This window comes from Bubalus bubalis, chromosome 11 (assembly GCF_019923935.1).
Source record: "Bubalus bubalis isolate 160015118507 breed Murrah chromosome 11, NDDB_SH_1, whole genome shotgun sequence".
In the NCBI taxonomy this organism is placed as follows: Eukaryota; Metazoa; Chordata; class Mammalia; order Artiodactyla; family Bovidae; genus Bubalus; species Bubalus bubalis.
Genome location: NC_059167.1, coordinates 17,790,451 through 17,817,845, shown reverse-complemented (window position 1 = coordinate 17,817,845; position 27,395 = coordinate 17,790,451). Strand labels below are relative to the sequence as shown.

Below are 27,395 nucleotides of genomic sequence, written 5' to 3'. Positions count from 1 at the left end.
TACAATCTGTCACTAAAGCTTTTTTAGAAGGAACAATAGTGGAGGAAGATGTTTGTAAGGGAAGACAATGAGTTTGTTATTTTTTTATTTGAAGTATAATTGATACAATTTGTATTAGTTTTGGGTGTACCAAAACTAATAGTGATTCAGGGTTTTGTTTTTTTTTTTCAGAGTATATTTCATTATAGGTTGTTATAAGATACTGTCTAATTTTATGTGCCATACTGTAAATCCTTGTTTCTTATCTCTTTTATGTAGTAGTTTGTATCTGTTAATCACAGACTCCTAATCTCCCCTCCCCCACCCCCACCCCCCGCCCCCCGCTTTGGTGGTAGCCACAAGTTTGTCTTCTATGTCTGTGAGTCTGTTGTCTTCTATGTCTGTGAGTCTGTTTCTGTTTTGTATACAGATTCATTTGCATTATTTTTTAGATTCCACAAATGAGTGCTATCATACACTTTTTGTCTTTCTCTGACTTCACTTGGCATAACATTCTCTAGGTCCATCCGTGTTGCTGCAAATTATGACTGATTAATATTGCATTACATACATATACATTATGGGCACTGGGGTTGCTTCCATGTCTTGACTATTATAAATAGTGCTGCTGTAAACATTAAAGTGCATGTATCTTTTTGAATTAGAGTTTTTGTTTTTTTCTGGATGTATACTGAGGAATGGGATTCCTGATATATGGTAGCTCTATTTTTAGTTTTTTAAGGAACCTCTGTACAGTTTTCCATGGACTTCCCTGGTAGCTCATCTGGTAAAGAATCCACCTGCAGTGCAGGAGACCATAGTTTGATTCTTGCATCAGGAAGATCCCCTGGAGAAGGGATAGACTACCCACTCCAGTATTTTTGGGCTTCCCTGCTAGCTCAGTCAGTAAATAAATCGCCTGCAGTGCAGGAGACCTGGCTTCAGCCCCTGGGTTGGGAAGATCCCTAGGAGGAGGGCATGGCAACCCACTCCAGTATTCTTGCCTGGAGGATCCCCATGGACAGAGGAAACTGGCGGGCTGCCGTCCATGTGGTCACAAAGAGTCGGACACAACTGAGCAGCTAAGCACAGCACATACTGTTGTCCATAGTGGCTGAACCAATTTACATTCCCACCTACAGTGTATAAGGGTTCCCTTTTCTGTACATCCTCTCCAGCATTTACTATTTGGAGACTTTTTGATGATAGCCATTCCATCTGGTGTGAGGTGGTGCCTCATTGTAGTTCTGATTTGCATTTCTCTAATAAGTAGCAGTGTTGAGTGTCTTTCATGTGCCTGTTGTCTGTCTCTTTGTCTCCTTTGGAAAAATGTTTATCAGGTCTTCTGCCCATTTTGGGGGCTTCCCTGGTGGCTCAGTGGTAAAGAATCCACCTGCAATGCAGGAGACACAAATTCCATGCTTGGGTTGGAAAGATCCCCTGGAGAAGGAAATGGCAACCCACTCCAGTATTCTTGCCTAGGAAATCCCGTGGACAAGGGAGCCTGGCGGGCTACAGTCCATGGGGTCGCAAAAGAGTCAGACACAACTTATCAACTAAACAGCAACAACAGTCCACTTTTGATTGGGTTGTTTGTTTCTCTGCTGTTGAGTTGTATGAGCTGTCTGCATGTTTTGGAAATTAAGCCCTTGTCAGTTGCATCTTTTGCAATATTTTCTCCCATTTCATAGGTTGTCTATTTATTTTGTTGATAGTTTACTGTGCAAAAGTTTTTAAGTTTTATTAGGTCCCATTTATTTATTTTTGCTTTTATTTCTTTTGCCCTGGGAGAGTAATCTCAGAAAATATTGCTACGATTTATGTCAAAAAATGTTTCACCTATGTTCTTTTCTAAGAGTTTTATGGTGTCATGTCTTACATTTAGATCTTTATTGAGTTGGATTTTTGACATGGGGTTTGGCTTTGGGTGTGAATTCTCCATTGTGTAGGCTGTTGAATGCATGGGTGAGTGAGCAACCTGTGAAATAGGAGATGGAAATAGGAGTTTGGCTATTAAGAGGAAGAAAGGGTATTCGCAAGAGGAAGAAGTGGTCAAAGTTTCTTGTTTACTTTAGGACAGTGGACTTAGATATGTTTAAATTCTATGACAAAGATGAAAAGATGGCAGAGAGAGGTGAAAAGGGATAAAGTGTAAGCAAGGTCCCCGAGAGGGCTTGAAGTGTTAGGGTTTAGGGCACAGGTGCACCGGCCTTAGATTGATCATATGACTAGATCATACAAGAGGAAAGAGAGATGCAGATTTCTTCGCTGGTGGGAAGGTGAGAGAGTGCCTCTATGTTTAGATCACAGACATTCCTTTTCTTTCTCTCTCCACTTTAAGTTATATGTCAAGAAATGAAGAGTAATTAATTAGGTTTTTAAAATATTGCTTGTTTGTTTTCGGTTGTGCTGGTTGTTCATTGCTGTGCTTGGGCTTTCTCAAGTTGCAGGGAGCGGGGCTGCTCTTCTTTTTGGTGCACAGACTCCACGTTGCGGTGACTTCTCCTGCTGCGGAGCACAGGCTCTGGGCACACAGATTTCCTTAGGCGCAGCACATGGGCTTAGTTGTGGCGCGCCAGCTTTAGTTGCTCCGCAGCACGTGGAATCTTCCCAAACCAGGGACCCAACCCTTGTCCCCTGCATTGGCAGGCGGATTCTTATCCACTCTGCCACCAGGTAAGTCCTTTAATATGCTTTTAATTAATGCTGGATGGCATCCAAAAATTTTAACATGATTTAGACATTTTTTATTTTTAAGTACTCTGGTTTCTTGTTTGCCTATGCAGGCCATCCTGTAACAAATAACCAGTCCAGATCTCACCCCTCATTGTCCAGTGTACTTGGTTACAAACAATGGTGCCTCCCCTGGTTTCAGCAATCTTGAGAGTATTATACCTAATGTCAGCTTAGAATTCCTATATGCAGGAGTGCTTCTAATTGAGATTTAAAGGATAACCAAGAATAAAATCTGTTTGTATTTACACTTTTTTTTAAAGTAAAGAGAATTTTCTGGCCTTAAAGATCTCAGTTTGGAGTATCTTATTCTTTTCAAAATAACATCTAATGTGGGGAAAAACAGCTTCTACAATGTAAAAGCTCTGCTAGGTTTCCTTTAGAGTGAAATTGGTCTTACAGCATTGTAGAGAAGATTAGAAATGGTATGTGAGAAGTGCTTAGTATGTCTAGGTAAGCAGCTAGATTGTGGTGTAAAGATGCAACTACGTACATGGTTTATGTCATGGACTATAAGAACAAGGGATACTGCTTAGTAACTGAAAAGAATTGTTAAACAGTCATAGAATCTTTTTTGTAATATTCATTTTAAAAGTTAAATATGAACTTTATTATTTTTTTGCTATTATAAAACAGTACATATTCATTGTAGAAAATATAAAGAAAGCAAAAATCACCCCAAATCACAGCATCCTAAAATAGTAATCACTTTTAATTTTTTGGTGAACACTTCTCCAAATCCTGCAAACATTTCTAAGAGGTATTACACACACACACAGACACACACACACGCACGCACGCATATACATATATATATATATTTTTAAACATGCATGGTGTCATGCTACTCCTGTTCTACAACCTGCATTTTTGACTTAGTGCATTGTGAACTTCTTTCAGTACCCATGAAAACAGCAAAATCATCAGTTTTGTGACTGTGCAGACTACCATTATAATATGGCTCAGCTGATAAAGAATCTGCCTGCAATGTGGGAGAGCTGGGTTTGATCCCTGGGTTGGGAAGATCCCCTGGAGAAGGCTACCCATTCCAGTATTCTGGCCTAGAGAATTCCATGGAGTCTATAGTCCATGGGGTTACAAAGAGTTGGACATGACTGAGTGACTTTCACTTCACATAATGTATTTCATTAATTCTTTCTTTTTTTTCATTAATTCTTTCTTAATGGACATTTAGGCTGTTTCCAGTGCTTTACTAAAAGTAAATCATGCTGTAATAGCATCCTTTACTCTAGATCAAGTGACTGGCACATTAAAAACTTTTACATTTTGCCAAAGTGACCTCTGGAAAGACTTGTCCAAATCATATTTCTAAGAACAGTAAATGAAAGTACTTGTATTCCTATATCTTATAGCCAACTCTGGTTTTCCCTGGTGGCTCAGACGGTAAAGAATCTGCCTGCAATGCGGAGACCCAGGTTTGATCCCTAGGTTGGGAAGATCCCCTGGAGAAGGGATTGGCTACCCCACTCCAGTATTCTTGCTCAGAGAATTCCATGGGCAGAGGAGCCTGAAAGACTACAGTCCATGGGGTCGCAAAGAGTCGGACATGGGTGAGTGACTAACACATACACACACACAAAGAGCCAACTCTAGATATCATGAAACTTTTTAGTACTTGCCCATTTTATAGGTGAAAAATTTTGTTTTATTGTTTTTTATATGTATTTCTTTGATCGCTAATAAGTAAAGTTATGTTTACGGGCAGCTTGTTTTTCCTCCTCTTACAAGTTTCCCATTTAAAGGTGAGGAAACTGAGGTCAAAAGAAATGAAGCGACTTAGATCTCGATCATCCAGGAATTTAGTGACAGGATTGGTAATCATAGCTTGTTAGAGTTGAAAGGGAATCTTAGAGATCGTTGAGTCTCAACCCTCTAATGTTGCAGATACAAAAACAGAGGCCTAAAGATATTAGGTGACTTGCCTAAGGAAAACCACACAGCTCATTGGTGACAGAACCAGAAATCTGAATCATGTTTCATGAAGAGGGAAAGGCAAGTAACATTTTTGAGCCTGCTATTTCTTTTTTTAAAAATTTATATGGCTGCATTGGGTCTTAGTTGTGGCTTGCAAGCCCCGTGGTTGTTGCATAAGGGCTTAGTTGTCCCACACATGTGGGATCTTAGTTCCCCAACCAGGAATCAAACCCGCATCCCCTGCACTGGAAGACAGATTTTTAACCACTGGACCACCAGAGAAGTCCCTAGCCTGCAATGTTTCTCACGTGTACTTTCTCATTTAATTCTTTCTACTATTCTTCTGTTATTCCAATTTGAATAAATGAGGTAACTGAGGTTCAAAGAACTTCAGTGATTTGTTCAGTCACACACTTAGTTATTTGCCAAACTGGACCTAGAATCCAGGTCTTCTGATTTTTAATCCAGGGTTACTGTTGCCTCATAGAGTAGTAACAATAGATGTGTTTCTTGGTTTCATTCAAATAACTCATTTGATAAAATATTATTTGCCTCTTAGAAGCTTTTAAATAAAATTCAGCCTGTATTTAGTAATTCTTAATTGGTACTGGACACTAATCTGACAACGAACTAAAGGAACTGATAATTGTAAGCAAAAGCTAATCAGAAACCATGTCGAATGCTTACTGACTGGCTAGAACTGAGATCTCTGAGCTAGACATGACCTAAGTTTTGTATGGTGGTGATATCTGGGTTGAAAGTCTTAGTATTATCTTAGAATTATTTTTATTCCATAGAGAATAAAATCTTAATATATAAATTGAAAATGACATTTGGGTTCTCTGAAGTGTAAAATGGATCTCAAATCATCAAGGGGTCAAACAGGAACAAAATCGAAACCTTGTCAATTGCATCCTCCATATCTCTAAAAAGATCTGTTAACCTTCATTTCTTGACAGGGCCCAGAATTTCAAAATCATATTAGAGCTAATTTGGTAGGGCTTCATCCCATAGAGATGCACAGAGATGAGTATTGACTTGTGTATAACTTTGTTGACACTCTTGGTTCATTCAATCATGTGGAAGTTAGCTGGTAAAATCTGTGTTCTTTGCTTCTGCTTTCCAGACAGATCTTGTGTTTGGGTTGGTGTTTTTAAAACCTGCTAGTTTCATGTAAGTAATTTGCGGAAAGTAGAAGAGTATAGCATGTGATAAAATCATTTTTTCCTTCACAGAGAATTTTACAGGCTTATAGAATAGAGAGGGCAACAATTAACTTACAGTATTCTAGTCTTCAGTACTAGGGATCTGTTAAGCTTATTATTTAAGAAACAGACATTATTTCTTGTCTTTGGTATTTTTCTGATTTACTTTATTGGAATAAGAGTTAAACATTAAGACTTCTAGATTCTGGTAAAGTTTGGAGGTTTGGTTTTGTTTCACCTTTTTGTTTTATTTTTCCCTCCCCTCTTGTAATCTTTGTCCTTAGACAAAAATAAAAAGCAAAGAGCTGGGTAGTTGAGGGAGTGGTAGAGGTAAAACTAGACCACTTTGAAGCTTATGCAGAAGTGGTTATATAAAGAGTATAGAGCATTGGTTGAGTCTATTGACAAGCAAGTATCACCAGAAGTAATTCTTATTCTAGTATCAAACATAATGGTCCTTTAAAATCTCTTTTGGAATGTTGAAAAGAGATCAAATGAAACCTTCAGAATGATTATTTATAGGGGAAGAAGAAAACTCCAATTTCATTCACCCATTGTAGCTCCACTTTCTCATTTTAATGCTCAGTCCACAGTGGCGATGGTAAAAGATGTCCTGCACCTGCAGAGATGGCAGTGGGAGAGGGGACATCACCTTTCCATTTATTGCTTGTTGCAGTTTGGCCTGTTTACAAATGGAATTGCTGTGTGGGTGCTTCCAGTGGAGAGTGAAGGGAATCAAGGTAGCAAGCAGCAAGAAAGCATTTACACACGTCCCGTGAATTGGCTAATTTTTAACATGCAGTTAGTTAAGAAATGATTACAGCCTGAGGAGTCATGACCTCAACTTTTCATCAGCTTCATTGGATTGTGCCTCAGTTTGGAAATGAAGGAGGTATGTGGGAAGTTTTAATTGTACCTGTGTGATTTATCCCTAGTCAGCTCTTTAATTTCTTCTGGCTGTCTGAGGTTTCCGACATGCTGTAAATTTCCCCAACTTTTTCATTATCTGCAATTTCTTTATGACTCGTGAATCGGAGTGGAGAGAGAGTGTGGATTTACAGCGGAGATAAACATGTCCATAAAGTCTGTATCTGTGTCAGTAATTGTACTGCTGTCAGTGACTGTCCTGTTTTACAGGCCTCTCTTGGGAAGGAAACCGGCTTCACTACCAGCAGCAGTGAAGTGCTTGCTTTGATTTGCATTAACTTACTGGCAGATTAAGTAGGAATGGTGGGGTAGAAATTGATATTGGATGTTGGCCTCTCTTGTTTGTTTGTTTGTATGTATGTTTGTTTAAGGTGAAATGACTTTGTGTTGGATAACTGTGTTGAAAATAGAACATAGACAATGTTTATTTCTTAAGTGCAAGTGCACATATTTTTGGGTACAGTATGAAAAATCCTTTCTAACTTCATTCATTTTACACAATACATTTAATGTGCTTTTCTTTTTCTGTCACTACTGATAATTAAACTTGGGTCTTTTTTCATCTTTCCATTTTCCTTTACTTTGAATTAAAACATGGGGTTTATCTCTTAGAACATTCATTCCTCTTCAAGAGTGGGACTAGCCAGAATCTGGATGATGACTACATCTGCCACGTCTTAATACTCAACTGTTGATGGTTCCTTCTCGATGGCTTGAAGTGGTGTGCTTGTGACCATTTGCTGTGAGAGAGGAAGTCTTAAAATAGAGAGGAATTCTTCTTATTCCTGTCTTCAAAGACCCTTCAGGAACCCTGTAGTGTTTTCTTTGTTATAGCAGTTGTGAAAAGAAACTGAAGTTAAGTGAAGCTCTTTTAAAATAGATGGAGAATCAAACATATACTTTTCTTTTTTATATTTGATATTTGAGCAGATTCCTCAAAAATAAAACTGTCCTTGCATATCCTGAGCCTTCTGTGAAACTTTAAGAGTAGCAGGTGACAGTACAGTCTAACAAAGAGGATAAGATGCGTAATAAAGCTCAACCTTCAGTCAGCCCATGAGCCCAAATAATATGGAACGTTATCTTGATAACTTTTATCGCCTTTAATTTCTCTTCCTTCTTCTGCTTGCATTCTTTTTGCCATCTTTCTACCAGCAAGTGGGAGAGGGAAGATTAAAGGAGATGCTATAACATGTAATTATTTGGCTTTTTTCCAGAAGCTGAAGACAATGGCAACCCACTCCATTACTCTTGCCTTGAAAATCCCATGGACGGAGGAGCCTGGTAGGCTATAGTCCATGGGGTCATGAAGAGTTGGATACGACTGAGCAACTTCACTTTCACTTTTCACTTTCATGCGTTGGAGAAGGAAATGACAAACCACTCCAGTGTTCTTGCCTGGAGAATCCCAGGGACAAAGGAGCCTGGTCATCTGCCTGGGGGTCGCACAGAGTTGGACACGACTGACGCAACTTAGCAGCAGCAGCATAGGGGAAAAGTATGGTTAGAGAAAACTATGGCTGAAATGAAATTTGAAATTATTTGTGGGTTTAATTCTTTCTCTCTCCTCTTGCCATGATAGGGTTTCTTCTTACTCAACAGGGAGAAACATCTTTGAGTGAGAGGAATAAGCTACTCAGACCCTTTAGTTACTATTAGTGAACTTGCCCTCCTTTAGAACAAAGACCCTTTACCACTCATTTTTGTCTTTCCCATCATGCCAAGCCGTGTTCTTCATGGAATAAGCTTGTGAAGTTACATTGTTAACTAATTCTAGTTTGGGAAAACATCTAGTATATGGCTTACTCAGTCCAACTTAACAAACACACTCACAATAACCTAAAACAACCGACCAAACAAAATTTCCAGTTATCCCCTTAACTTGGTGTTGTGTGCTGTGCTTAGTCACTCAGTCACGTCAGACTCTTTGCAACCCCGTGGACTGTGGCCCACCAGGCCCCTTTGTCCATGGGGATTCTCCAGGCAAGAATACTAGAGTGGGTTGCCATTCCCTTCTCCAGGGGATCTTTCCTACCCAGGGATTGAAGCAGGGTCTCCTGCATTGCAGGTAGATTCTTTATTGTCTGAGCCACCAGGGAAGCCCAACTTGGTGCTGTAACATCCTATTTTGTTTAATGAGTGTAAAGAATTGTTTCCTTTAGTGAATGCAATATTGGAGGTGTTTGACATCCATTTTGCTGTTGGCCTTTATTTTTTATTTTATCTTTTATCCATTTTGTAGAGTCTGACTATAAACACATTGAGTTTGGACTAAGATAAGGAGCTTCATTCCTATGCCTGCCCAGTTAGTCAAAAGAAGAATGAGATGTCTAGCTAGGTCTGACCATAGAAATAAGCTTTCTGATAGCTCAGGTTGAAAGGCTTATTATTGCTAACAGTAGCTCCTCCCTGAAAATACTTAGTTTTATAGGTATAGAATTCTAGAGTTCTTCCTGGAACTTTGCAGAGGAAGCATTTTTCTCCTGGTTGAAGAGAAAATAGTTTATGGTTGTCGGCTTCTATTTCTGCTGCTGTCAGCTGTCAAGTTCGGTAAAAACAAGGGTTTTAATTAGCCAATAATCTCAGTGTTGGAACATAATGACATTAACAAAGAAGAGAGCAACACAATAAAAGATTAATTGAATATTAAGTTGTATACCTGCTATTCTCTGAAAGGGGTCCACAGCAGGGATTGGTAACATTATCTTAAATGTTTAGTAAACATAGGCACTGGATAGCATGGTTCAGTAACTGTCTTCCACTTGAAAAAGCACAGGCAGTGTCTTCCTCCCTCTCCTTAATCAGGAATCCAGGAGTAGCCAGGCTTGAAACTAAAGGGAGAGCTGGAGCATGATTGATCTGTTAACTGTTTGTAGAAAGGATAATTCTTAGGTGACTGTCCTCCTGTGGTGGTTTACTTTTTAAGATCCCAGACTTCCTTAGAGATGTAGGTTAAAAATAACTTATTTCAAAGTATCAAATAAATGAATATCAATATCATGAATATATCGGGAAAAAAGCCCCTTTCCATTAGCTTAAGAAGAAATTACATTGTCTTCTTTTCCTCCACTGGTTCATCATGAAAAAATTTTAAGCATCCAGGGGCTCACCATAGCCATAGATATGAATATCGATGTGTGTATGTTTTTTTTTTCTCCTCTCCTTGAACTATTTTGAAATAAGTTTCTGACATCAGGCACTTTACCCCTAAATACTTTAGGATACATTTCCTAAGAATAAGGACCATTTCCTGTTATCACACCCAAGAAAAATTAACAGTAATTGCAAAATATCTCATATCCTTCCACATTCAGAATTTCTCAATTGTCTCAAAATTTTGTGTAGCTTTCTTTTTTTAACCAAGATTCAATGAAAGTTAAGGCACTGTAAATGCCAATACATTCTTGATAGAAGAACATTTAGTACTAAATTCTGCACACCAGCTTTTTAAAAAAAACTAGTTTTTTTTTCCCTATAATGAACATGTATTTACTCAAATGACTATCATTTTCCTCTAGAATATTGAGTTTCAAGTTCTCCATCTACATTAAGCCTGCTTTATCCAGCTTCTTTAATCTATTTCTGGTATTTTCCCCTTCTCCTAGCAGAATTAGCTGTAGAATTGATCTTTTCTCCAGTGACTACCTTACTCCACAGTCAGAGTAATATTTTTTAAACACAAATTGACATGGCCTTATTCTCTTCTTAAAACCCATCAATGACTTTTCACTGCTCTTGGAATAAAATTTTTTTTAAAAAACAAATCTTTACATTGGTGTTATAGCTCTGCATGGTTTGGCCTTTTTCACACCACATTCACCATGTCACATAATTCTTCCCTGTCCGAAGGAAACTCCTAAAGAGGAAAAAAGTGAGGTAAGAATTCAAGGAATACTTCTTGGAAGAGATGAAACTTAAGTAGAAGTTAATGGCTAATATTTGTAGTATATGGTAAGAAAGAAGACACTTCGGACTGAGAAGCAGTTTTGGGGTATGAGGACTGTGGTTGGAAAAGTGAGGAGTATCTAAATTATGGAAAGCCTGAGGAATCATTTTCAAAAGTCTAGCAGTCACCTCCATAGAGAATTGAAGGGTGTGGTGATGGGGCTGAGAGACCAGCTAGGAAGCTGTTGCAGTTCAGGAATTCAGTAACTGCTTATACTAGATGGGATGGTGTGAATGCAAAGGAGGGGACATATAAGAGATATTTGGGGGGGGGGGGCGGGAACTAGATATGAAATTGTAGTAAAAAACTGGAGAGACATAAAAGTAAAAACAATGTCAAGATTTTAAGCCACTGTGACCAGGAGAATACAATTTAGGGTGGAAGTGAAGTATACCTTATAAAACTTCAGTTTTGTTTGCCAAACTGCCATTAAGGCATCACTGAAATGAATAACTTTGCTATCAGGGTTATAGGCTAAAAGATTGTGGATATCAGGTCTATTAGTTAGGATGAAGTTCAGCTACATAAAACTGAAGCTTCTTTCTTTTCACTCCACTTTATTAGTACCTGGCTTCCATCCTATAGAAAATTCCAGCTTCCATCCTAGAAAATTCCATGGATGGAGGAGCCTGGTGGGCTACAGTCGATGGGGTCACAAAGAGTTGGACACGACTGAGCGACTTCACTTCCATCCTATAGGATACCTCATGGTCAAAGATGATTGCTAGAGATCTAGCCATTGGGCTTGAGTTGTAGGCCAGAAGAACGTGAGAAGCGAGAAAGACAAGGAGGAGTATCATACAACTACCTCCTTCCCTCTTAAGCAGCCTTCCTGGAAATCCCACAGAATTTAGTCATTTGAACTAACTGATGTGACTAGCTGCAAAAAAATGTACTCTTTTATCCTGGGCTGTAATTTTGCTGGGTAAGAATTGAAAGAATGAAAGTGAAAGTCATGTCTGACTCTTTTCAACCCCGTGGACTATACAGTCCATGGAATTCTCCCAGCCAGAATACTGGAGTGGGTAGCCTTTCCCTTCTTCAGTGTATCTTCCCAACCCAGGGATCGAACCCAGGTCTCCTGCATTGCAGGCGGATTCTTTACCAGCTGAGCCACCAGGGAAGCCCAAGAATACTGGAGTGGGTAGCCTATCACTTCTTCAGTGGATCTTCCCAACCCAGGAATCGAACCAGGGTCTCCTGAATTGCAGGCAGATTCAAAGTAAGAATTGGGGTTCTTTTAATAAGAAGGAAGGGGAGAAGTATTGGGATAAGCAACCAACATTCTCTGCCACAGGGAACAAGAGACCTGTGGAAGAACAATGATTGGTCAGTAGATGTAGAAGAACGCGAGGTGATGGTTGTATAGAAAAAGCTTAGAATCACTTTTTTGTGTGTGGATGGATGTTAATCTGTGAATTGGACTTCATTCTTATAATTTGTTGATTATCTTGTGTAAATTATAATCAAAGTTTAGGGAGTGATTCTGTTTTCTTTATTGTATGTTTGATATTCTAGAAATGAGTGAACACATGCCCAGCAAGTCTTTTTAAGAGATCTTGGAGACCTTTTTGTCTTTCTGAGGGGTGGTTTCCAAGGAAGTAAATAGAAGATCTCAACTTTTCTTTAATCTTTAGGAGGGAAATCACTCAAGAAATGGTCAGCATTTACCACTGACCATTTTTTAATAGTCAGCTTTTAATATTTATGTGCACTCAGCAGGTTCTGAGTAGATATTTCTAGTTATGAAGAGAAACACTTTCCATATATTTACCAGGATTCTAAGATACAAAAAAAAAAAAGATGGTTTAAGTAAAATTTTGTTTTATACAATTAACCTGGAATGGCACCCCACTCCAGTACTCTTGCCTGGAAAATCCCATGGACAGAGGAACCTGGTAGGCTGCAGTCCATGGGGTCGCTAAGAGTCAGACTCGACTGAGCGACTTCACTTTCACTTTTCACTTTCATGCATTGGAGAATGAAATGGCAACCCACTCCAGTGTTCTTGCCTGGAGAATCCCAGGGATGGGGGAGCCTGGTGGGCTGCCGTCTCTGGGGTCGCACAGAGTTGGACACGACTGAAGCAACTTAGCAGCAGCAGCAGCAGCAGAAGTGACTTAGCAGCAGCAGGGAATCCAAGGGCTAATTGCTGTTTTCACTGTGTCTCACATAGCCTTGATTATAATAGGCTATCATTATTATTGAGTGATGATTGAATTATTTCTAAAGCTTGGTATTATGTAGGTTCTGGGGATATTACTGTTTAACATAATAGAATTTGCTTTATAGCCAGTAAAAAAAAAAACACCTATAATGCCCTTTATTAATACATTACATGGTTAATGTAATATAATTATTATAATAAATGTGATATTAATATAATAAGCTATTTTCATAATAACTATATTGCTGGTTTAAAAAATAATCTAACTCCTAAGAATACTTTTTGGCAAAATACATAAATAGATTCATTTAGAAGCATTTTTTGAAAACTTGACCCCAAATACCAGATAAAGCTATTAGACTTATGCTGCTTAACATGGTAAAAATCAGCATTTTAACTCTTCATGTTTAGAGACAACTCCTTGCTTTCCTTGCAGCACTGTCTACTGCAGAGTGTGCATGAATTTGGCCTACTTCTGGTGCCTGGATTCCCATCCTCTCAGTGGCATCAGTGTTAAGGCAGCCTTCTTTACCTTCTCGATCCATATTAAACCTGTCTTGGGAAGAGTCTGTTTATTGGATAATATAGCTACACTGGGCTCTATGACAGTATCTTTTGCTGCCTCATTAACTCTGGAGCATTAGAACAAGATAAAAAGGCCCTAAAGCCTCTTATCTGATGTCTGGTGTAACCTGCTGAGAGCGGGGTGCCATTAGTTTATGTTAGAAATCAAATGGCCCTCTCCAGTGCGGGAAGTACTGATTAAACCTGAAGTGTCCCTGGAGGACTCTACAGCTGTCACAAGGGTGGTGGCTGTCCCTCACCAAAAGGGAAATCTGGGCCAGAGGTCCCAGTGGGGTGGTGCTTTAAGTACGCGCACGTGGCTGCCCCAGCTGTTCTGCTTTGCCTAATGAATTGTTTTACAAGAAGAGGCTGGGTATTGTCATCACAAGCTGCCTTCCTTAGGGACTGGAGCAGGCCAAATAATAAGTAATGTTAGTGATGGTAATTGAAATGTGATGATTCTCCTGGGATCTTTATAGCCTAGAGCTGGTTGGCACTTGTGGATTGTCTTGTCCTACCAAGGCCCTATATGGAGTGTGCCTTTTTTTTTTTTTTTTTCCAGTTTCATAATAATGTTGTGATTTTTGTTTCTTTCCCCCTTTTTTTTTCCCCTCTCCTTCCCACTATAGAAGTTTATTGACCGAGGCAATCTTAGGAATGTTATAGTGACTTTAGGTACAAAAGGGACAGCTTTGACTTTTTCATTCAAATTATCAACACTCCAGTAATAAAAAAGTCTTTGGGGAAGCACTGCAGAGATCTCACCGAACTTTTAAAAAAACATTTTAAACTTATACAAGTAATTCAAGCTCTTGATTAAAAAAATTTTTTTTCATATATGGGAGGATATGAAAGTGTTAGTCACTCAGTCGTGTCTGACACTTTGTGACCCCATGGACTGCAGCCCACCAAGCTCCTCTGTCCATAGAATTCTCCAGGCAGTAGTGGAGTGGGTTGCCATTTCCTTCTCCAGGGAGGATATGAAGTGAAAAGTAAAGACCTTACCTGCTGAACTTATTCAAGGTAACCATCAATGGTTTCCTCCATGAACATTTCCAGACATTTCTATGTATTAATGAAGTTTATATATGTTCCCCCACACAGATGAGATCATAATACATATACATGCTTTGTAACTTGTTTTTTCCTCCTCACAATTATCTTGGATATCTTTCCACAGCAATACAGACAGATCTACCTCATCGTTTCTCAGTTGCTTCATGGAATTTCATAGTGTGGGTATACCTATACTATGCTCTTTTATTTTAAAAAATTCATTTATTTTTGGCTGTGCTGGGGCTTTGTTGCTGTGCCGACTTTTCTCCAGCTGAGGCGAGCAGGGGGTACCCTAGTGGTGGCGCACAGGCTTTCATTGTAGTAGCTTCTCCTTGTGGAACATGAGCTCCAGGGTGCAGGGGCTTAGCAGTGGTGGTGCTCGGGGTTAGTTGCCCCATGGCCTGTAGAATCGTCCCAGACCAGGGATCGAATCCTTGTCCCCTGCATTGACAGATAGATTTTTTTTTTTAAGCATAAATAAGAGGATTTTATTGATGGCATTTTTATTGTCTTCATAATAAAACAAAATACGAAGCTCAAAACTGGATCACTTGGCCCTTTCTCTTCTTATTACCTCCCAGCTCAAAATGCTTGCATCTCTTAATAGCCAGCATTCTCTTTGATCTACAGTTGGGCTCAACACATTCAAGCCTCAGTACAATCTTCTTTGTAGTTTTAGCCTTTTTCCAGAAAATCGGCTTAGTCTGCCCACCATAGCCACTCTGTTTCCTGTCATAACGCTGCTTTCCCTGGGCATACAGAGAATCTTTGCTCTTCTTGTACTGTGTCACTTTGTGGGGCTGGTGCTTCCCACACTTCTTACAGAAAGTCCGGCGGGTTTTTGGAACGTTCACCATGTTTGCGAGAGCGATACCACCACAGAAAAGGGACAGATAGATTCTTAATCACTGGACCCCCAGGGAAGTCCCAATGCTAGACTCTTTGTAGACAGTTTGACTTGGACCTATGAGTGAATACTTACTGAACCAGTTGGTTGCACTTACTGATTTGTGTTCCATGGTTCAACCTGTGATTTTACATGAAGTGATTTCCCCTCTTCAGGAATGTTGCCTTTACATGTGGGACTGTTTTAAATTAGAAATATTAGAGGCCAAACGTTTTTGGAGGAATGGTGTGAGTCTAGTCATGGATCATCAGCTGGACATAATGTAGTGATTTGCACCCGGCTGTGTGTTTTAAATTCTTTGCTTAGTTAAATGAGACGTGTTCTGTCCCAGATAGGTGGGGAAAACAAATAGCCTTTAGTGGATGTTGTCTAAGGCAACTGGAGGCTTCCTCTGAAGTTGAAGGAGTGTTTTCTCCCCTAATTTTCTACCTCACAAGTTCCAAGAATCAAGTTATGAATGCAGTAATGGACTTGGAAAATGTTGTCAGCACGTGAAAATGAGGACTTAGGTTTCTTGTGTAACAGCTTGGCTAACAAAGGAGGTTTGAGCCTCATGAACTTTAGGGCCCTTGCTGGGAGTAGCAGTGTGATGAATGAAGCAAAGCAATTTTCTAGGAGCATTTCAGGGCAGTGATGGGAGAAATCAGTTGTCTTCTCAGGCTAACAGAAACCTGATTTTAATTACATCCATCTTCAATAGAATCTGTGCAAATTGAGTGGTAAAAATTTTCATTTCCATCAAAAGTAAGAACATTATAGGTCTTTTAAACTCAGAGCTCTTTAGATTAATTCTCTCAACACTTCAAAGTTCTGATTTGCCCAAGTATGGAGGAGATGTCATTCTAATAAATTGTGAAGTGCCAACGAGTTTTGTTTCAAATTTCTTACACCGTAATTTTCCTCCTTGGTGTTAGTCATTTGAATTGTTATACGATGTTTAATACTTGGAGGCCATTATTAGTAACAATTACTGCTGATACCCAGCTTACGTATCCAAGTCTTCTTCAGTAGATTCTTGGGGGACATAGGTATTCAGCGATTTCTGGGGCTCTTGTGTGCTGTTAGAGATCCTCTAGACCTGTGCTGTTCAAAATGGTAGCCACTAGCTGCATGTGACTGTTTAAAGTTAAACAAAATTTAGAATATAACTGCTCAGTTGTACTGCTCAGTAAATGCTCTTGGTAAGCACCTGCAGCTGGTATCTACCACTTTGGACTGCACAGACATAGGGCATTTGCATCCAGTGGCACTACTCTAAATGTTGGCTAATTGCGTATTCCCTGTGAACCAAGAATCATTTTTACATTTCTAAAGAATTATAAAAATGAAAACTGGAAGAGTATGAGACAGAGACTGAATGTGGCCCACAAAACCTAACATATTAACTGTCTAGCCTTTTACATGAAAAGTTCGCTGGCATTTGAACCCGTGTCCACTTTTCTTGATAACATTTCAGTTTTCTGATCAAGTTAGATTAGGGGTTTCCCTAAGCCACCAGACGATTGTGAATCTATTAAGCAAATTAGACAAGTTTGGAACAGAGTTTCTTACTATAGACAGAACACAAGTGAGATGAGATTCAAAATAGGTAAAATTTTTTGTACTATAAATGACCGACTTTAAACTAACAGCTTTGTGAATAATACCTACAGTGTAACAGAACATCATTCTGATTTTATACACTATTTTGTGTCTTTTAAGTACTGTGTTATCTTACTCTGAAAGAAATGGAATGAATATGAATACATTTCAGCAGATGTGTTTGACCTTTCAACAAAGAATTTACCATGGAGATTTTTAACTATTCAATTTATCTTTGACTGTCAAATTATTTCAGTCAATTTCTCCTAGGAAAAATGAAGCAAAAAGATGCTTATGCTGGTTTTTCTCAACATCTGAGAGAATCTTCCCTTGCCAAATGTCACTCTAACAATTTCTCATTAAATATAAAGCTTATGAAATCTGCCTGTAAAATGAGCATCTGGCATTTCTGTGGTAAATTAGAGTCAACTTGTTGCTTTCAGGGTAGGACACTCATGGAGGAACTTTATGATTAACTTTATGAAACACCCCCCTCCCAGATTTCTTCTAAGTCTTCAATGTCATCCTCTTTGTCATTCTCTGCGAAATCATCTCTAAGTCTTCTTGCTCTTCTAATTCTTCCATATCACTTTTAAGTGTGCCCGCCAAACCTTTACCACCCTCTTGTCTTGTTGGCATTAATGCTATACTCTTTATTACCTGTGACAGTAATCTCCTTGAAGTTGTACACTGCCGTCACACAAATAACATTTACCCTTTTGGATCACCCAATCTCCAGTAAGAGATTCCATGATATTTCTTACATAATCAAGGATGTACCTCTTCTAAAGCTGGAAGTTACCAAATTTGAGATCTTTGTTCGCAGCACTTTATGATGCCAGTGAAAGTATAGCAGAGTCATATACCTTGAGCTTGTATTTTACACTCCACTTGAAAAGGCAGAAGCATTAAGTGCAAGGAGCATCACCTTAACTTAGAGTTGCAAACTATAGTCATTAAGGACAACCTTGCACATTGTTCATGATGGGGAGAACTGAAATTCCAGCTTTTTAGAAATTAGATACTTCTCTGTTTCTGGCATAAAGTATTTATAAAACCAGTCCAAAAAAACATTGCCCTGTATCTGAGGGTTTTTTTATTAGCATATCAGTATTTGGAAGGGAGTTCTTTTTATGTCCGGAGGCTCTCAGATTAATAGGGCAAACATAATTTTTCCATAAAGTCTGCACAGTTACTACCCAGTAGATAAGTCAGCCTGATCTTAAACTCTGTAGACTCTATAAGGATATGTGAGCATCTGAGTTTTTCACCATTCAGTTCCCAATACTTATATAATTTGGACATGCTATGCTATGCTAAGTCACTTCAGTCGTGTCCGACTCTGTGCGACCCCATAGATGGCAGCCCACCAGGCTCCCCCGTCCCTGGGATTCTCCAGGCAAGAACACTGGAGTGGGTTGCCATTTCCTTCTCCAATGCATGAAAGTGAAAAGTGAAAGTGAAGTCGCTCAGTCATGTCTGACTCTTAGCGACCCCATGGACTGCAGCCTAACTGTCTGCTCCGTCCATGGGATTTTCCAAGCAAGAGTGCTGGAGTGGGGTGCCATTGCCTTCTCCGAATTTGGACATGACAAATATCTAATTGTCTAATAGGAGCTTACCTTTTCTCTGTCATGATTTATGTTTATAAAGGCATTTTCTTTTAGTGTAAGTCAATTTTATCTATGTTCAACAACTTCTTGTTATGACTTACTAATCCTTCCTGTTTATGAACCCTTTACATTTCTCCTAAATCACATTGTGATCATAAGTTCCATTTTCCAGTATCATTCTCAGTGCCTTATCAGCTTTCATTAAAGTTCTTTTTTCCTCTCTCTGTGTACTGAAGAATGTTTTGATAAAAGCTGGTGGACTTTTTCTGTTAACATTACTATACGCCTCTGGATATGTGATGAAACTATTCATTTCACAGATCTGAGCCAGCCCCAAGACAAGTATTTCATCCATCCTTTATTCCAAATTTGTAGAAGCTTTTAGTCCTTTCTAGTTTCCAGTAGTGTTATTTTTATTATGTAAATGAGTACCACTAGGGAATGTCAGAGTCATGGTGATATACAGGTGGTGAGTGGACTGCTAGGCTCACTCAGTAGCTGAATGACTTTGCTCCTTCAGTGTGTTGAGAGTAGTTCCTCAACAAAATTGCAAGTAAACACCAGTGTTATATTGACTTTCATGTTTTCATGGTTGAAATGTCACAGGTATTAAAAGACTTGAATTTAGATACTACAACTCATACATTTATGAATTGTTCAGAATAACTTTTTCCTCTTTAAATATAAAGTATAGAAAAATTCAGGTTTTTTTGTAATGGCATTATTTAGCCTTGTGTTTAAGGTAGCAGTCTCATTTTCTCTGGAATTTTTGTGGCACTGTTAGAAGGAAATAAATGGTTTTTGGCCACAGATGAGATCTAATGATTATTTTCTTTAGTTAAGAATTCTACCGTTAGAAATTACATTGGATTCTGTTTTCATTGTTCAGCACCATTGTGTAAATGGAGTGTATGCCAGTATAGGTTGTTCCCACCTACAGCAGCTTTGGTTGTTAGGTGAGTGTAAGCAGAGGAGATCCCCTTATATTCCAGTTTGCATGATTAACCTTGTGAGGATTATGGATCCTTCCATACAGGAACTACCCCTGTACTTTATTTAGGTCAAGAATGAAGCTGGTTTTGCAGAAATTAACAAGTAAATCTTAAAATTTACATGGAAATACAAGAGACCCAGAAGAGCTAAATAATCTTGAAAAAGAACAAAAGTGAAGTCTCACACTTCTCAGTCTCAAAACTTAGTACAGAACTACAAATAAACAAGAGGTATAGTACTGGCATAAGGTTAGCTATATCGATCACTGGAATAGAACTGAAAGTCCAGAAATAAATCCTCACATTTATAGTCAGTTTTTGACAAGGGTGCCAGATCATTCAGTGGGGAAAACTACATGGTCTCTTTAACAAATAGTACTGGGAAAATGGGATATCCACATGCAAAAACCCCAAATTAAACCCCCTACCTTGCACCATATACAAATGTTAATTCAAAAATGGATTATGGACCTAAACGTAAGAGCTAAAACTATAATACTTTCAGAAGAAAACATAAGCATAAATCTTTGTTGCCTTAGACTAGGCAGTGTTTCTTGGATATGATACCAAAAGCATAAACAGAAAAAGAAAATAATAAATTGGAGTTTTATGTTTCAAAGATACCATCAAGAAAATAAAAAGACAGCCCACAGAATGAGAGAAGACTTTTGCAAATCATTTCTGTATTGTTTGATATCCAGAATATATAAAGACTTCTTACAGCACAACAATAAAAAACAGTCCCATTTTTAAAGTGGGCAAAGGATTTAATCAACATTTCTCCAAAGAAGATACACAAGTGGCCAATAAGCCAATGCAAACATGCTAAACATCATTAATCATTAGGGAAATACAAATCACAACCATGAGATACTACTTCACACCCACTAAGATGACTATAATAAAAAGATGGACAGTAACACGTGTTGGTGAGGATGTGGAAAAATTGGAACCCTTTTGCATTGTTGGTGAGACTGTAAAAATTGTTCAGCCATTATGGAAAACAGTATGGTGGTTCCTAAAAATAAAAATAGAATTAACTGCATGACCCAGCAATTCCAGTTCTGAGCAAATACCCCAAAGAATTGAAAGCAAGGACTGGAAGAGATATTTGTACATACATGTTCATAGCAGCATTATTTGTAATTGCCAAAAGGTGGGAACAACCTGAGTGTCTATTGATGGATGAATGGATAAACAAAATGTGTATTCTTAGAGTGGAATATTATTTAGCCTTTAAAAGGAAGGAACTTTTGATACATACTACAACACAGATGAGCTTGAGGACATGTTAAGTGAGATAAATGAGTCACAAAAAGAAAAATATGTGCAATTCTACTTGTATAAGGTGCCCACTTATATGAAAACAAAAACAAGACATAAACTCCTTTCAAGGTACTGATTAATCTGATTAGGATGGCAAGACAGATGTGTACAAGAGCATGTAGTAAGTGCCACAGTCATACCACAGGAGTTCACTGAAGTGAGAGATCATAGTGGACTGGAGGTGGTTGGGTAGAGTCTTGTTTAGAAAGTGACAGAGTAGTCAGATTCATAGAGACAGAAAGTAGAACTGTGATTGCCAGGAGCTGGGGCAGGGGAGAATGGGAGGTTATTATTTAGATGGGGATTTAATTAATTGTAATTTATTCAGTTTTACTCAAAAAAGGTCTGGACACTGGTTGCACAACAACATGAATATACTTAATGCCACTGAAATGTAAAAATGGGTAGGATGGTTAAATGTATGTTATCAGTATTTTACCACAATTTAAGGGGTGAATTTTATGGTATGTGGACTGTATATCAATTTTAAAATGAATTGTATGAGAAAAAGAAGAAAACACAGAAATGAAACCAGTCGAGGAAGCCCAAAAGGATGTAAAGAAGTCCATTTCAGGCCTACTCTTAACTGAACGGTTTTTTTTGATGTGTTGTTGGTCCTTAAACAACTCAGGTTCAAACTGTGTGTAACTACTTATACCGTCAGTTAGTTTGTTTTCAGTAAATATGTACTATAGTACTGCATACCCTGTAAAGGCTTCCCAGGTAGCACTAGTGGTAAGGAACCCTCCTACCAAGGCAGGAGACTCAAGCCATGTGGGTTTGATCGCTGGGTCTGGAAGATCCCCTGGAAAAGGGAATGGCAACCCACTCCAATATTCTTGCCTGGGAAACCCCATGGACAGAGGAGCCTGACGGGCTACAGTCCCTGGGGTCACAAAAAAGAGTTGGACATGACTGAGCATGCACACTGTATAGTACTACATAACCCATGGCTGGTTGAATGCAGATACGGAACTTCAGATACTGATGGCCGGATGTGAAGTTGTACACAGATTTTTGACCCTAACCCCTACATTGTTGAAAGTTCAACTGCATCTTGATTTTGTATTCCACTTTCTTCAATTCATCAATGAATCCAGCCTCTACTCTTCCCTTCATTCTTTCCCAAAGTAGATTTGAAATAGCCTGATCATCCTTGGTATTTATTTTAATATCCAGACCCTACTAAGGGTTCACATCTATTTCTTGGGATTTAGATATTATCATAATAAATAAACTGTGACCAGCTGTGAAAAGGAGTGTTCTCGAGTTTGGTTGTCAACAATAAGGCATAAACTCCTCTTAAGGTGCTTATAATCTGATTAGGATGGCAAGGCAGATGTGTACAAGACAGCATGCACAAAGTGCCACTTGACTACCACAGGAATTCAAAAATGAGAGATCATAGTGGCCTGAAGGTGGTTGGGTAGAGTCTTTTTTAAAAAATGACATTTAACTGGAGTGAAAGAAACACTGTATATCATCTTTGGCAAATTGGTTTCCCTCTCACTGTGAGATTTCATGTAAAATGTAGCATTCCATGCAGCAGTTACTGTTTGATTAACCTGCACAGATCCTTTTTTCTCATATCATTTCCCATGCTTGCAGTGTGCTGGTATAGTAAAAAGGCATCAAGGACATGGAAGCCTGGAGCGCTGCAGTCCACCGGGTAGCAAAGAGTCAGACACGACTTAGCAACTCAACAACAAAATATTTGCCTTATTTGTCCAGCAGTCACACAGTTAGGGAGGCAGAATAACCTTACATATAATTTGGCCACCAAACCATGTAGCAGCCTCTCCGGGTTTACCCCGTTAAGCCTGTGAAGTGGCAACAAAGAGATAGGAAAGTAGTCACCGTCAAGCATTTCTGGAGTGAGCTGAGTTTGACCTGTACCTAGGCAATGATTTTGATTATTTCTGCTTTCTATGCTGAATGGATATACTACCCATCAGAGTGTCAAAGATCCTTAATTTTAAAAAAAATACTGATTTTTTTCCTTTTTTTAAAAGTCTACATGTTAAATGTTAACCTCCTTGTGACATGCAATGATGAATTCTGAATTTTCATTAGGCACAGCTCATTGTTGAAGCCCTGAAGCAGTTGGTTACTATTGCAGCTAATTCTTATTTAAATAAACAAACAGGAGTCCTTCAAAAAGATTAGCCAGAACAGTTTTACAAATTCACAGCAGCACTGATGTGTATCAGTTCTAGTTTGGCAGACTGTGACCCAGGGCTGTGCAGTGTTTTATTACTCTCAGCTACGTAAGGACACATCCTTATAGCACCACTTTTGTAGCAGATATTTTTATAACTCTACAAAATGATTAGACTGACGTAGAGCAATTCTCTAAATTCATAGGTATTAAAATATTCTGACAGCTGTCTCCTTTTTGCCTTTAAGTTGAGACATCATGATGAGATAAGACTGCACCAGGACTGATCGGTACATGAATGAAGTTAGGCTTGGGATTCTTACATTATTGACAAGTCTTTGTCACGATAAATTGGGAAAATCTTGGAGGAAGGATTCCCATTATAGTAATTCCAATTCAATTCCAGTAATATTGTTAGGTTTTTGTTGTTGTTGTTGTTCTTTTATTTTCTGAAACCTCTTTACTTCAAAATGCATTCCGTATAATCTGATAGGAAGGAAAAATGTGTAAATTCTAACTAAGACAACTTAGCTTGTGCTCAGAAACATACAGTATCTTTATCTGGGAGTTTGAGGTATTGATCAGAGTTCAGACAGTGTTTAGGAGAACCTGGATGGGAGAAACCTGCTGATAAATTGGTATTGGGGTACAGTTACATGGGAGAGAGACTCTTCTGTTCTCAAAATAGGCTTCTAGGGATCCTGAACTATAGGTTATAGTCTTCCAAGGGAAACTGGGAGTCTGGGAAGGTCTCAGATTATGAGTTCAGAAACTCTGACTTCCCTTCCCCAAAGTACTCTCTACTTGCTTCCAAGTGTCTCAGATTCTTCTAAATGGGGACAGTTTACAGTTGAAAGATAGGCTGAGAAATGTATGAGACTTTAAATGGCGTGTGATTTTCAGTACATTTTGGAAAGCTGTTAGGCAGTGTCTACTAAGGCTGATTATACTTAATAGCCTATAACTTAGTAATTCCAGTGCTAGATATATATCCCAGAAATTGTATAACAAAAGATGCATATGAAAATACTCAGAATGATTCATAATAGACCCAAATTAGAACAGTCCAGATATTCTGTGATGATAGAATTAGTAGATAAATTAGGGTATATTTCTAGGATACTACGTGCTATGTGTACTTAGTCACTCAGTTGTGTCTGACTCTTTGTGACCCAATGGACTGTATTCCGCCAGGCTCCTCTGTCCATGGGAATTCTCCAGGCAAGAGTACTGGAGTGGGTTGCCATGCCCTCCTCCAGGGGATCTTTCCAACCCAGGGATAGAACCCACGTCTCCCACATTGCAGGCTGATTCTTTACCATCTGAGCCACCGGGGAAGCCCAGGAATACTGGAGTGGGTAGCCTATCCCTTCTCCAGGGGATCTTCCTGACCCAGGAATCGAACTGGGATCTCCTGCCTTTCAGGCAGATTCTTTACCAGCCGAGCTACCCCAGAAGCCCTGTAGGATACTACACAGCTTTGAAAATGAACAAACTATCGCTGTATGAAGCAACATGAATGAGTCTCAGAAACTTCAGTTCAGTTCAGTCACTCAGTCATGTCTGACTCTTCGCAACTCCATGGACCACAGCACACCAGGTCTCCCTGTCCACCACCAACTCCTAGAGTTTATCCAAACTCATATCCATTGAGTCGGTGATGCCATCCAACCATCTCATCCTCTGTCGTCCCCTTTTCCTCCCGCCTTCAATCTTTCCCAGCATCAGGGTCTTTTCAAATGAGTCAACTGTTTGCATCAGGTGGCCAAAGTATTGGATTTTCAGCTTCAGCATCAGTCCTTCCAATGAACACTCAGGACTGATCTCCTCTAGGATGGACTGGTTGGATCTGCTTGCAGTCCAAGGGACTCTCAAGAGCCTTCTCCAACACCACAGTTCAAAAGCATCAATTCTTTGGCACTCAGCTTTCTTTATCGTCCAACTCTCATATCCATACATGACTACTGGAACAACCATAGCCTTGACGAGACGGACCTTTGTTGGCAAAGTAATGTCTCTGCTTTTTAATACACTGTCTAGGTTGGTGGTCATAACTTTCCTTCCAAGGAGTAAGCATCTTAATTTCATGGCTTCAGTCATCATCTGCAGTGATTTTGGAGCCCCAAAAAGTAAAATCAGCGACTGTTTCCACTGTTTCCCCATCTGTTTGCCATGAAGTGATGGGACCGGATGCCATGATCTTAGTTTTCTGAATTAACTGAATTTAACAGTTAAAGTTGAGCTTTAAGCCAACTTTTTCACTTTCATCAAGAGTCTCTTTAGTTCTTCTTCACTTTCTGCCATAAGGGTGGTATCATCTGCATATCTGAGGTTATTGATATTTCTCCTGGCAATCTTGATTCCAGCTTGTGCTTCATCCAGTCCAGCATTTCGCATGACTCTGCATATAAGTTAAATAAGCAGGGTGACAATATACAGCCTTGATGTACTCCATTCCCTATTTGGAACCAGTCTGTTGTTCCATGTCCAGTTCTAACTGTTGCTTCCTGACCTGCATACAGGTTTCTCAAGAGGCAGGTCAGGTGGTCTGGTATGCCCATCTCTTTGAGAATTTTCCACAGTTTGTTGTGATCCACACAGTCAAAGGCTTTGGCATAGTCAATAAAGCAGATGTTTTTCTGGAACTATCTTGCTTTTTCGATGATCCAGTGATTGTTGGCAATTTGATCTCTGGTTCCTCTGCCTTTTCTAAAACCAGCTTGAACATCTGGAACTTCACAGTTCACGTATTGCTGAAGTCTTGCCTGGAGAATTTTGAGCATTACTTTACTAGCATGTGAGATGAGTGTAATTGTGCGGTAGTTTGAGCATTCTTTGGCATCAGAAACTTAACCTTGAGTAAATAAAACTTGACACAAAACAATATATATTATACTATATCATTTATATAAAGTTCAAAAACAAGCAAAGATAATCAATGGCGATATAAATAAAAATAATTGTTGCATTTGGGTTATAGTGGTGGCTGGAATGGGCATGAGGAGAGAGTCTTCTGGGGTGCTGGCAATAGTTCTCTATATATTCATAGATGTATGTGGTTCCTATACAGATGTGTTCATTTTGTGAAATTCCTCATATGTATACTTAAGATTTGTTCTTTTTTCTATGTATATGTTATACTTAAAATTTTCTTAATTTAAAATTAGTAAGATAAAAATTGAAGCTAATTCACTCAAGTCTTATTGCCAGTCTATCCTTAAATGGAAATGATAGCTCTCACAGCCATATCGTTTCATATGGGAAGCTCATGAAAGAGTATCAAGCATTAGTAGTTTTCCAGTCAGGTAGGAAAGAGGATGTTGAAGAGGAAGGGAACCAACCCCCTATATTTCAAAGTATTGCTTAGAGCAGGCCTTATATATTGGATGAGAGTAATAGCAATTGTTTCCTGGGGTATCTTTGTCAGGGTAGCTGTGAATGTATACAACTTTTTATGCCTTAAAAGTTTACTTTAAACATAAACATCCTTAGTTAAATTTTTTGGTCCCAGAGAGCCATTAAATTAGGTATCACTGTAATAGAGAGTGGTGATGAATGTGGTTCAGTAGATGGCAGTGTTCCCTTTAAAGTTTTTAGTTAAAATGTGGGTACATAGCGGATAACTCTTGGAAACTTTTTTAGTAGGACTGATAAAGGGTCACATGTTGGGACAAACATCAGAAAGAACATTTTAATATTTTTTCTATATGTGTTTCATGTATTACTATTTTGAATGAACCAACAACATTTAGAGTCCATAAATCTAGAAGACATATTTTCCCACCTAAAGCACTAGAATAATAGCTTGCAATAAGATGTTGCTTAATATACTAATTCTTTTTTGGGGTGATAATGGACAGAATATTCAGGAAGGATTTGAGCCTGTCTTTGTCCTGTCTTATATTTGGAAATGCATATATGTCAGGAGTGAGATAACATACTGCTTTGGACAGAGATGTCAGTGAAATTTATTGGTGAGGAAATTAGGTTGTACATGAGCATAAATTAAAAGAAAAATTAAAGTGATTGACCAATCTGTTTGTGTTGATAATTTAATACAATAGAATGCTATTTGAGTAGTTCTTTTTTCATTTTGAAATTTCCTTAACATTGTAGTGCCTGAAGAAAGCATCAGGGTTTAGGAAATCTTGTGATATTACAGGGGGTTTTGTTGTAAGGAATTTGACATGAAACAGAGTGATATGCCAGAGAAGTCAGAGTTATCTGCCAGAGGACAAAACATGCCTGTGGTGTAGAATGGGAGACCATTTGGAGTCAGAAGTAATCAAGTCTTGGCTTTGCTTGT

The 27,395-nt window shown here is 38.8% G+C and overlaps 2 protein-coding genes across 8 annotated transcripts in view; one reads left to right on the top strand and one right to left on the bottom strand.

Moving 5' to 3' along the window:
* LIN52 (lin-52 DREAM MuvB core complex component) overlaps positions 1-27,395 on the top strand; it is a 114,928-nt gene that overhangs the window by 37,102 nt on the left and 50,431 nt on the right. The window contains exons 7-8 of one of the 7 annotated variants that reach the window (XR_003112235.3): positions 6,529-6,744; positions 7,997-8,056. The exons of 5 other annotated variants lie outside the window; for them this stretch is intronic. Coding sequence is in view for 1 of the 2 variants with exons in the window: in XM_025295230.3 (XP_025151015.1) it covers positions 6,529-6,581 (53 nt within the window). In the remaining variant the exon portion in view is untranslated. Of the gene's footprint in view, positions 1-6,528; positions 8,124-27,395 lie in introns of those variants that run through there. One more of the 7 variants, XM_025295230.3, reaches the window with a different exon arrangement.
* On the bottom strand, positions 14,971-15,381 carry LOC102409375 (60S ribosomal protein L36a-like). The gene has a single exon (XM_006053855.4). The coding sequence runs from the start codon at positions 15,367-15,369 to the stop codon at positions 15,049-15,051; it is 321 nt and encodes a 106-aa protein (XP_006053917.3). The 5' UTR covers positions 15,370-15,381; the 3' UTR covers positions 14,971-15,048.